Raw genomic sequence first — 13,168 nt, forward strand, 5'->3', positions numbered from 1 at the left:
TGGTCTCTTTATTTATCACCAAAAAAAGATGAATAATATCTTTAAAATGAAACAGGAATGAAAAGGTAACTTATTGAATGTACCATAAATGCTTAAATTGAAAACTAAATTAAGTTTTCACTTATTAATCAGTAAGTTTAGCTAACTATTTTGCAGTGGACAGGCAAACAGCAGACATGAGTTTTCAGGATATTTGAAGAAATGCGTTTTAGATTCAATACTGACAAAAGGGGAATGTTGGGATTAGACTTTTTTCGTGTTTTCGTTTCCGCAGAAACCAAATAAGCGAGCTTATACAATAAAGCTAACATGCAATAGATGACAAAAATGCAAAAAAATGAAAATTTTTCCCATGGCACTATTAATACTTCAATGAATATTTTGCTGTTTTATTTTGGGCAGCTGAAGATGATCAAGTACTTATTATTGTGCAAGTTTCAGTATGTAACTTTTTTTTTACTAACTTTTAACTAATTGTTTAACTTCTTAGGTGGCTTGCAGGCAATTGCCGAATTGATTCAAGCTGATCACGAAGTTCATGGCAATACAAGTGACCAATTCTGTGTGACTGTTCGGCGATACGCTGGAATGGCATTGACCAACTTAACTTTTGGCGACGGTACAAATAAAGCTTTACTATGCTCCATGAAGCCTTTCATGCAAGCCTTAGTAGCTCAGTTACATTCTCCTAGTGAAGACCTCCGACAAGTGAGCTTCGTTTATTAATTTAGTCATTTATTTATTTGTCCTTTTTTGCTTGCAAACACACCATGTCTTTATTTATTATTTTTTTTTTTTGGTGGGAGAGGGGGGGGGGGAGGGGGTCATTTAAAGTTTTCAAAAATTTAACATATAGTATGTTTATTGCTTGCTTTGATAAAACAACTTTATTTTTAAAAAACTATTTAAGATTTATGAAGTTATTCATTCATTTATTTATTCTTATCTCATCATGATTTTTTTTCCATACTGGTACAATGTTAGTTAAAGGCATGTGGGTAGAGCTAACATCAAAAAATGAAAATGGTATCTATGAAGGTAAAAAACTCCCAATGGAGTCTTTAGGGTCCCTCAGAACTCTTGATTTCACACACACATTGCTAAGTCTTATGTAACAATTTGTATCCAATTATAAGTACCGTTATGACTATGAACTATGACCAAACCCTCACCCCTCAAAAGATAAATTCTGGCTGTATACACACAAAAGTGTACAAACTTTTTGTGATAAGGATCTATTAAAAAAGCATTATGGTTTAAATCTGAAGTAGTTTTTTTTTAAATACATTTTTTATTAGTGCAAAACTTAATAAACGCTCTGTATTTCTTTGTTTTATATGTTGATTTCAAGGAAATAAGAATAGTAATAAAACAGAGGTACTTTCTGTACCTGGAACCAGTATGACAGGGTACCAGCCACCTCCCAAGCATGATGGCACTCTCCCAAAAGAGCAATGCACCCCCTCTCTCCCCTGAATTTCATAACCAATGTTAAACATTGTTCATATTTCAGTTATGAATCTCTGTTGCACTTTCTTTTAATTTAGAAGACCTATTCACTACATTGGCAACACTTAATGCATGTTAGAAAGTGCCTAAGAATTCATAAAAAAATTACGAATATGAGAAATATTACTAATACATGGAGCACCACATGCCCACTTCATTTTAGGTGCAAGTTATTGTCATGTGGTGTGCATGTCATTTATTTATTTATTTTTTTAATATTTGTTTTGAAAAGTTACTGTTTTATATATATCACATTACCAACTAATAATTTAATTTACTTTTAAAGCATTATGTATCAATGTGATGTATCAATGATCGATATTTCCCAAACAGGGACGTATTTGTAATTTTGATTAATTCAACCAGTGAATGAGCAGCACTAAGTGCTATTTTATCTTCAAAAATTCATAACATATCTAAATATTGTAGCATTTGGCAAATGGCAATAAAAACATTTCAATTTATGTACGTAATTATTTTTTATGAGAAGCACTTTTACAAGGTTGCCTCAAATTGTTTGGAGAGTTGGAAAAAAAAGTGCACCAACCAAGTGAGTGAACACCCCCAACCAGTGGATGAACTACCATGTTTTATTAGAAAACACTAGTCATTTCCGGGGGGAAAAAAAAAACTAACATTTTCTTGTATTTCCATTTTGGAAATGCATAGAAGAAAGTTACTAATGCTGATTCATCTAAGGAAGAAATTTTGAAACCTTATTTAAAAATAAAAAGTTTTTTATTCACTAGGGATGTTTAATCACTGTGATGTCCCCTGGTACCTAATTATTAGATTTATTTTAAAACAAATGTTACTCACATTACTTTGTGATATACAACTGAGTCTGGGAATGCTTTTATTTATTTATTTAATTAAATTATATGTTAAAGTTTTATAAATTTTATATTTATTGGTTTTCTTTTCTTTTTAAGGTTACTGCAAGTGTGTTACGTAATTTGTCTTGGAGAGCTGATACTTCAAGTAAACAAATTCTGCGAGAAGTGGGAGTTGTTTCAACTCTTACAAAAGCAGCAATGGAAGCCAACAAAGAATCTACCTTGAAAAGCATTTTATCAGCTTTGTGGAATCTCTCTGCTCATTGCAGTATGAATAAAGCTGATATATGTGAGATAGATGGAGCTCTAGAGTTTTTAGTTTCTACCTTAACTTACAAAAGTATGTCAAATACCCTTTCTATAATTGAAAACGGCGGTGGTATCCTTCGAAATATATCCAGCCACATTGCTGTTAGGGAAGATTACAGAGCAGTTTTAAGGAGGCATAAATGTTTACAGACACTTTTAAGTCATTTAAAATCCCCTAGTCTCACAATAGTTAGCAATGCATGTGGTACTTTATGGAACTTATCTGCCCGCAGTGCAGAAGATCAGCAAGCCTTATGGGAAATGGGAGCCGTCGGTATGCTTCGAAATCTTGTGCACTCAAAGCATAAAATGATTTCTATGGGTAGTTCAGCAGCTTTGAAAAATCTTTTGGCTGCGAAACCAGAAGGAATGGGCATTAGTTTGAGCATACCCACTGAAAATGGACATCACCAAAATGGAACAACATCTAACATGCCCAGTTTACTAGTCAGAAAACAAAGAGCTTTAGCAGCTGACATTGATGAAAATCTTTCGGAAACCTGTGATAATATTGATAGTCCAAAAACAAGTCCTACACCACATAGTGACTTTTGTAAAAAATTTACGTATGAAACAAATGGAACAAGTTATTTAGATAAGAGACCACAGTATTTGTCCTATTTACCTGGAAGAATGTATCACAGTATCAATGGACAGGTAGGCTCACCAGTACATGTACCTCGATCAGAAAGCAAAGACAGTCTGGGCAGCACACGTTCTGAGCCACCTCACTACAAGGCCCAAAGAGAAAGATTTAAGATTTTTATCAACAATAATCGTACAATGGCCTTGGACAGTAGAACTGTGCAAGAGAAACCTGCTGAGTGGAAAGAAAAAACTAACCTACCTTTTGAAAACAATAGCAATGTAGTTTTACAGTTATTTAGACACTTGCAAAATGGTCAAACTGTTCAAAAGCAGACTGGTGCTGATGTTGATGTAGAACAATGTATCGTACCTGATGCAGAAGAAAATAAGCCGGTAGTAAGACCAAATAGCTTACCACCGCCAAAACGAGGTGTTTGGAACGTTAGAAGTAATAGGTATAACAGTCACCATATTCCTCATAACAATATGCATTTTCCGTCTACAGAAAATGGATTTTCTTACTTGAGAAGTAATGGATATACGTGTGAAAAGAATGGCTTTGGACCTAAGAAGATTGATACTGCTGGAGAGAGTATCAGCACAGATGTTTCCAAACTACTTGAAATTCCTGGAAATCGAAGAGCTTATGCCCCTGATAAGAGTTTTCTCTGTGAAAGATCAGAAAATGAAGCCAGTGGCAGTCCTGCTCAATGCAATGGTTTTAGAACAAGTGAAAGCATTGTAGAATCATCAGAAACTAGGGAGCCAATAAAATCTACTGTTGTATTGAGAAAAAAGAAAAACAGTAATACTCTATCTTCATCCGTGATTTTAAGTAGAGGTAAATGCTTCACTATTCTAATTTTTAATGTATTTAAAAATTCATTTAATGTTCTTAAGAAGAAAAAAAATGTAAGCTGACTTCGGAAATCAGATTTTGTTTTTGATTGAATAACAATTTTGTTTGGTGATTTTCCATTCAATTTTGTTCTAAAGAATTAAAGAAGCATTTTGTGCTTAAATTCTTTTAAAAATCAATACACTAATGTTTCATTTTTTAAGAATCAATGCATTGCATTTTTTAACAAATGAACCAGGCTTTCATCCCATTAGCTATAATTGTGCAATACATAAAATTTGGCTCTTTGTTTTCTTTCTTTTGTGATATTTCTAATTACCATTATATATAATAGGAATTTACTATGAATTTATGGAACACAATACAGAATATTATAGGGGAAAATAATAATCATAAAAATGAACAATTTATGTAGAAAAAATAACTGCTTTTATCTTAAAAGTATATTTATTTCTTTATTTCTTAATAGTCTTGAATTGAAAAAAATGTGTAATACCTTAAAATATGCAGTACCAAAACAAAGTAAAGGTATTATGATTTGTATAAACTAGAATTGGGTTTACAAACAAAATTTGGTGGTTCATGAAAATGAATGCTGAATTCTTCTTTCATAACTAATGATATGCTTTTATATCCAGCTATTTTTAACTTTTATTTTTTGTGTAGCAATTTAAATGTTAAATATTTGTATCACTTCTTTAGCATGTAATTGTTTTACCAGTTCGTTGTAAAAAAATTCCTTAGAAAAGAATACTAAAAAAAAGTGTTCAAGACAAAATGTTGTTTCTCTTTCCTCATTGAAAAGCTTTGAACTTGAAAAATGGATTTTATTTTTAAACTTTTTTTTTTTAAAGAAAAGAAAGAAACTATTATCTTATGCAGCAAAATACACTCAACTAATTATAGTTAGACAACAAACTATTGTTTTCATTATTATATTCATTGTAAAGATGCTTTAAAAAGCTTGGTTCTTATTAATTTTTCATTATTTTTTGTTTTTATAGTACTTATCAAAGGTTCTTCAAAGTGTAGTTAGTTTATGAATAAAGTAGCGACTAATTTATGTAAAAGTAGCGTACATCCTACTTCCACTCTTTCAAAAAAGTTTTCATCAATCCAGCTTTATCAAATGCAGTATTTTCTCCGAAATGGCAGTTGCAGCATATCTGAATAACAATTCAGTTATCCTTCTTATGAATGTGAAGCAACTCTGGTAAAATTTTAAATTTCACAAAAATAAAATTTGTTTATAAATACATCTATAGTTTGCTAAAGTAAAGCAGCAGTTTGAATTATGTTACATAGAAAATTTTAATGAACTTCACAAAAATTAAATTCTTTTATAAAGACAGCTTTATTTTTCTAAAGTAAGGCTGCAGTTTAATTATGTTGCATAGAAAATTTGAATGAGCATTTTAACTTTTAATGGAAGTTTGAAATCCAACACATTTATTTAAAAGTTATTGATTAATTGTGCTTTTTTTTCCATTTGTATTTATGACTTGGAATTGAATGAAATAAGTTATTTTATCAACAAAATTCAAATTATATATATATATATATATATATATATATATATATATATATATATATATATATATATATATATATTGCCTTAATACCTGATTTAGTTTGAAAGACTTTTGATTTTCCTTTAGATACAGAGGGAGATGAAACAAGTGTTGATCAAACTCCTCTAGCAGTATCACGTTGTAGTTCTTTAAGTTCTCTTACCAGCTGTTTTCAACATTCAGCTAGAAGTTCATGGCTTAGTGATGTAAGGTAAGTCACCAGTTCTTTTAATATCATAAATAATTGAGTAATGTCAAACAATAATATCTGTAAAAACCTAATTTTTTTTTGTATTGTCATTAGCAGTTTGAAAAATTCTCATTTTGTAAGTTAAATGTTTTGCATTTTAATATTTTAATAATGGTAAAAAATATTATTTGTCTTACGAATAAATTATCAGTTTACCGAGTTTACCAAGAATAAAGAATTTTTGTAAGTGTTATTGTTGTTTGTTGTTGAACCCTCAAATTGTCAAAAATAGAACTAAGCCTTCATAGTTGAGTTTTTGAAACCTGCATTTAACTTTTTGAAGCATGATCATTTCTTAAGTTTAGTAAATGTTTCATGTTATTCATTCATTTCCTACAGATTGTCTTGTATTCAATTATTTGTGGATCGATTTCATTTCTAAATAATTGATACAAAATGTTTTTTAAATTGAAATTAGAAAAATACATGTATATTGGAAAATTGCTTGCTGGATTGAAATGTTTCATTAAAATATTTTCAGTCACTTAAAGAGAAAAAAAAAAGAAATTGAAATAAAAAATGAATGAAAATATTATTAAGTCTTATCCTAACAGTTATTAGAGTTGTCGACATTACTTAATAACAATCCCTGTCATCGAGACAAAATCAGCCGCTATAACAGTAGGATGTTATGACGCAAATGTACAAGATATTTCATGTCTTTTAGTCATACTAAAAATATTAGAATAACTTTTAAAAAAGGGAATCAAGAAACTAATAAAATAATAAATAGTTGACTTCATAATAAATGCTACACATAACTTTTAAGAATACATTTAACAACAAAATTCATTGAAAGTAACTAACAAAATCAGTTATTTTTAATTTATAGATCATGGTTTGCTTCTACTTTGATAAATTTCTTCAAAATGTCAGTTTATCCTCTCAAATTCAGATATTGTAGAAACTTTCCGCTTTTTCGAATTTTTCTAGAAAAGATGTTCTCTAATGTCTATTTTTGCATAAGATTTTCTTTAATTCTCTAAATATTTCTTCATCAAATTATTTCTTATAGTTAAAATATTTAACCTTCAGAAACACACAATTGGTTTACGTTAATTTTCGAATAGATAGCCTTGAGAATTACAAATAAGTTGAAACTTTATTTTGGATGTTATATCGGAATCGAGGATTCATTTTGGGCACTTTAATGGACATCAAAATAACATTGAATCCATAGAATAGCAAACAGGACTTCATGTATCGGTTGTTATAAAGAAAGGGTCACAGTAACGGATGGTTGTTCTAAAGAGTGTTGACTGGATTTTGAAACCAAAAAATTCATAATGCTTTCAAACAGAAGTTATACATCAAATAAAATTATTTTTTTGCCAAATCATGATGATATCAACAAAATAAGTTTCCTAAATTATTCTTACTCTCTAAAATATTAAATTTTCATTAATATGTGTTTTTTTTTTTTTTTGTGTGTGTGTGTGTGTAAGTGAACATTTTCAAGTTTTAAGTAAAACATGTTTAAAGTTGTGAGGCTTGGTAGACTTTCATAGAAATCATGCTGTAAAATAGAACTTACTGGGGTTCCAGTACTATCTCCTGCCCCAAGACAGAGGAGAGGTTCACCTACCATTTGTGCTGGTTATCTCCAAATTTTTAATTTGCCACTTACATCCCTTTGTTTTTCACTGCCCCATATTACAAATGTTAGGCTAAAAATCAAGGTTTAATTAGGTTAAATTTCTATAGGGAGAAAAATGCTGAAGGAAATATTTTGTTAAACATTTCAAACATGCTGTTGAAGTGAAACAAAATTACTATACCTGCCAGAAACTTGAGCTTCTTCGCTATAATTTAAGTGCTTTTGAAATGCCAGCGGTGCTTAAAGCACTTTCCTATGTGTACTGTTTTCAAAAGTAGGTGTGGTTTCTTTCAAGCTGGCAAGAAGCCACACTAATAATAGCTCATAATTCATTCATTTATAATCAATACTCTTCTCTATCAGTTTTCATCTTTCATTTGCTCTTATGGACTGCCAGCAAGACTGCTGAAATAAACACATGGTTCTGAATTTTGTCTTCAGAATTAAGAATTAGATTAAATTCTTGTATAGTCACTCATACTCTGAATTTGATTTGATTTGCTTTTAGCATGTTTGAAACTCCGTTTAGGAATTGTCTGTAAGTACGGTGTTTTGAAGGACATATGCAAAAATAAGCTTTCATTTTTGTTCATTTATCCATTAATGTACACATATTGTTATAAAGTATATTCATAACATTTTCAATCATTTCATTTTTCAATATTTTTTTTTTTTTTTGTTTCAGATTTTTATGCCACAGCAAGTGTTGTGAAATGTTCATATAAGTTTAAAATGCATATTTTCTTTTCTTTCTGTATTTATTTATTTATTTTATTTTTTAAATTTCCATTAGGGGGTAGTTAAATATTTCATTTCTAGCCTGTATATAGATATTTCTTAAAAATCTTTTAAGCCAGTGTTTCCCAATATAGGGCTCAAGATTCGTTAAAGAGGTTTGATTTTTTTTTTTTTTTTTTTTTTTTTTTTTTTTTACAGAAAGCAATCAGAAAATGAGTTACTGTTTCATCTTTTATTCACTTCATTTTATTACCACTTAGTTTTGTTTCTAAGTCGTACTTGTTGTTTGAAAAACTTGTTTAAACTATTATGATGGTACATGCATTGTACCAGACAGTCCAGTTATCACTCAGTTCTGCCTTAGCCCTCTGGCTTAGTCGCGGTAATTTACTGCTAAATATTATTATTGCCTTTTATGGTAATGCTATATAAAAAAATATTCATGTTTTAAGTAATGTCAATAATAGTAAGTAAGTTAATTATGCATTGTCAAAGAGTGTTGGTGAACTGCATTTGAAATGTTGGGGCATTGCCAAAAACAGTTGAGCTATGCTGCATTTAATTATTTTAAGTTTTATATTTTTAATTGATAGGGCCTATTTATTGGGCAAATTTTAAAATGCTTTTTTACAGGAGCTCTTGTTATTATTACATTCTTAAGAGTTCAATAAAAATAAATTATGTATAATTTCACTTTTATTCACAGATACACCTTTTTCCTTTGAAAAAATGTCATTGTTACTTTTCTAATGAAAACTTTGATCCTGCATTTTATAAAATTTTATTTATTCTTCTCTTGTAACATGATTTTAGGAATTTCAACTCGATTGTGTTCAATTTGATCAAAGTCTATCTACCAGTAGCGTAGCGAGAAATTTCCTTGTGGGTGGAGCAAAGGAAATTCCTGACTGTGCTATTGTTGGATAGACTATGATTGGATGAAATACGATCAATTGTGGTTTAGTTGAATATGGGCCTGTCAGCCTGTGTTTGACATGCAATTTAACGAATAACATTAAGTAAGTGTGTTCTGCTCCCCCCAACCTGATTTATTTAGTTATGCAAGGGTGATGTTAAAAAAATTGAATTTAGAAACTCTGAAATTAACTAACATTTTCATCCAAAAACTTTATCTTTGATATTATATGTCTTTTCCCCCCTACTTCTAGCCAAAGAACAAGTGCTGTGATCTCCCCAACAGATTTACCAGATTCACCAAGTTACTGTCCTTCTGATGGGAAGCCTCCAATATTTGAATTTACTGACAAAGTTCCTGATGCTGATGCCCACAGTTTGATCAAACCTAAGCCAGCATGGCCCGTGAGCTCTGCCCCATCAAGTGATTCGCTACCTAGCTCAGTAAAGAGAATGTCATTGGACAGTGATGTTTTTACCTACTCTAACGAATGCAATGCTTCTGTTACTGATCATTCCCAAACTAATGAAACTCTTGAATCACCTGAATCTCTAAAAACACCCCCCGCAAGGCCTCAGAACTCTCCAATGTCTCCTGAAGAGAAGGAATTACGTTCTAGTGGTGAAGTAAGTCACATTGCACATTTTCATGGTATCAGTATAACAGTTATGTTGTTGAATGTTAGCAGAATAATTATGCTTTGGCACGAGATTTTTTTTTTTGAAGTGTACAAAAAATTTAGAGTATTCTCCCCCCCCCCCCCCCCCAAGAGTTTCGTATGTATTCATATTTATTTTCCAACACTTGGCTTTAGAATCCGAATCCATGTTTAATTTTCAAAGTTTTGCTCTGTATAGCATATATTGCTCTGTTTTCTTGAAAATTCATTAATTTACATTTTCCACAGCAATAAAGAGTTGCTAATTTTCATGTTCGTTTTTTATCGCCGTCAAAAACTTAAAATTTTATCTTTCAAGATGACAGAATTTTCTTTTGCAATTTATGCTTATAATATGATATTTCATTCATAGTTATTTCCAATCAAATAGCTTGATTTCCTTTCTGTAAAAGAAGTACTTGTTTGAAACTGGATAAAAGTTTATAGTATACAATTTTCAGATTAGGTGTGAAGGGCATATGTCATAAGCATGGTTTGTCTTTTCATAACACTATTCTGCCTGTAATTGTTTACATAAAAGTAAACGTTAAAATTGTACTCGCTATATTTACAAAAACTCATAAAGAATGCTGAATTACAGTCTGAGACATGAAATATTTTCTATTTCATGAATGTTTTATCAAACAATAGTATACTTAAATTTTTGTTTAAAATAGGTTGCAAGGCTTTATAAACTTTGTCTCAACACAGTTTGAATATTTCAATTTTGAATATGGGCTATATTGGTGTTAAAAAGCTGATTAAACCACGTTAAGCTTATTTAAGATTCAACTATTTATTAATCATAGTGTGTTTAAATATTTAAAAATTTATTTGTTGAGTGAATTTGTTTATTTTTCAAATGGTTTAAGTTTTTAAAACTAAAAGTAGTAAGCAATGTATATTTAACACAAATCAGCAATTGATTGCAGACATCTGTTTTGCGGTTTCAAGGAACTCCTTTTTCAATGCGAAAAAGGGTAAGCTTTTGGATGTAAAGTAATCAAGAAAAGGAGATCCCTATATCCTAAGAGCTCACCCTTCTATGCATTGAAAGAGAGGTTCTTTGAAACCCCAAATTAGCAATAAATTAGTTAATCTGTGCTATATATATACATCATTTAATAGTTACTTTTTTGCACTAATTCATTTCATAAAATGACAGTGCTTGTATAAGTTTAATGTTATAGTTTTGCATGCACTTAAAAATTTAAGAAGAATATGCAAAAAATAATAAAGTATTCATTCGTTATAGTTTTTATAACTGATTTCTTTTGAAATATTTTAGAGTTCCGGCTCTTTAGGAAACAATGAAGAGAATGAAGAAAATGAGTTTGCTGCAACTTGTATTAATTCTGGTATGCAAAATAACAGTGGCGAAGTTCTTCACAACAATAGCATACTGCACTCAAAAGTAAATAACCTTTGTTCTTCGTTGTCATACACAAGAAGTGGAATCCCAGTAAAAGCAGGCATTAATTCGAGATCTAGTCTCAACTTTTCATCGACGAAATCTGCTGTGACAGCTGGTCTACCATCTTCCCATTTTAATATTCAACCTGCACACCCAAAATCTATTAACTCTCATACATCCAACAATTCCAGAACTACAAATGCTATGTGTGATGATAATGATAATCTTTTGTTTGGCAGTAGTAATGTTAATTCAGTCAAGAATGAGCAACAGTTCATTGAATCCAAAGCTACTTCTGTTGCCAAGTCAAAGAAAATTGTGCCATCGGAGCACAACTTCTCTGAAGGTGCTAGAAGTAGTATTCAAGCATTTGAATCTAAGTGTTTAAATGTCTGCAAGAAATATCCTGCTCTGAGAGAAAAGTCTGGATTTAGAATGGAAAACAGGCAGCGAGATGGAGCTTTAGCAACATTGAGTTTGTCTGCATCAGATTCTATAACCTGCTCTAGAGAACAGGATACCATCTCAAGAATGACAGCTTCCATTGATGGTAAGTGTTTTTATTTATTTTTGATGGAAATGACTGACAAACCAATGAATTGTTTGACAAAGTAATGATTGAACTGATTAATCCTTTCGCCATCCTTGACTGTCCGTGAGTAATTTATAAAGATCGTGCTAGACACATTAGGGACGATGAAGAGGTTAAAAAATGCATTGAACCTTACTGACTTTGTTATGGATTTGAAAAAAAAAAAAAAAAAAAAGACACAATATTACTGAAAGATCAGAACAAAAATCAGGACACTTTAATATTTTTTAATGTGTGTAGTGTGCATATGTAACAACACTTACATAATATTGCACTTTATATTATCTCTATATATCAATGCAAGATACATGTATGACTTTATATTTCATCATCACATGTTGTAATCAAGTTTACTGGCTCATATTGTTTTCTTTTTTTAACTGGTAACATTAGCATAAACAAAGACCAACCCAGATTGACTAAAACTGACTGACAGTTTCTGATTCATAGAGCTATATTGCTGATATGATTACTCGGTATGAATTTATGCACAACTGTGGCAAAATTATGCATTTATTAATTTAAATGGAATGTATTTCAAATATTCCTGTCGGAATTTATGTGTATTTAGGTGCCCTTCTGAAGCATTCAATTTTGTAAAATAAATTATTGCAGTTTGAACTTTAACAGACATCAAAATCAAGTTAATGTACGAAAAGAAAACATATCGTTGCCTCAAAGTAACAGTAGGCTATCTTAATGTTACTTCTGGGATTAGATGTCTTAGTGTTGCTCTGAGATGACGATATGTAGTAGTACTATTTAATATGTAAAAAAAATGAAAAGTTAACAACTAAATTCTCGTTTCTTTAAAGTTTAGTATTTTCTTTAAAAATTTTAATTACAGTCAAGTTGCAAAAATCCGAGGTAATTGGGCATCATGGCACTGCAGATTATCAAAAAAATAAGAACATGCCCTCCTTCATTCTCGAAACATTATAAGTATTTACCAGACTCTGATTTTTCTGAGTTATGTACGAATTAATATTTCCAGTACCATTAAAATGTAACAAATGCTTACATTTTATTCATTTCAAAATACTTAGGGCGTAGGAATATCAACACTTTCAAGATTACAAAATAAAATTTTCTTGTTTCCAGTTACATTGATTCTCAAAGCAGTATATTGTTTAGACGGAAAATTTAATTCCAATATTTTTTCATCTTTTTTTTTGTTTTGTTATTGTGCATGTTTTAGGGACCATAGAATAAAAAACAGACTATAAAAGGGAAAAGAACCATTTGGAAACCCTGTATAATCTTTAAAATGTATCAATCACTAATTTGATTCAGAGGAAACATACTATAATTGAGGCAAACCTAACCTGGCT

At 30.5% G+C, this 13,168-nt stretch overlaps 1 protein-coding gene across 1 annotated transcript in view; it reads left to right on the top strand.

The window, feature by feature from the left end:
- The window catches only part of LOC129216321 (uncharacterized), a 51,241-nt gene that overhangs the window by 29,454 nt on the left and 8,619 nt on the right, over window positions 1–13,168 (top strand). Inside the window, exons 10-14 of the mRNA XM_054850531.1 lie at window positions 491–708; window positions 2,442–4,083; window positions 5,760–5,883; window positions 9,427–9,799; window positions 11,120–11,795. Of these exons, the coding sequence (XP_054706506.1) occupies window positions 491–708; window positions 2,442–4,083; window positions 5,760–5,883; window positions 9,427–9,799; window positions 11,120–11,795 (3,033 nt within the window). The remainder of the gene's footprint in view (window positions 1–490; window positions 709–2,441; window positions 4,084–5,759; window positions 5,884–9,426; window positions 9,800–11,119; window positions 11,796–13,168) is intronic.

The sequence above is a fragment of the Uloborus diversus genome, chromosome 2 (genome assembly GCF_026930045.1).
Source record: "Uloborus diversus isolate 005 chromosome 2, Udiv.v.3.1, whole genome shotgun sequence".
NCBI classification, from domain to species: Eukaryota; Metazoa; Arthropoda; class Arachnida; order Araneae; family Uloboridae; genus Uloborus; species Uloborus diversus.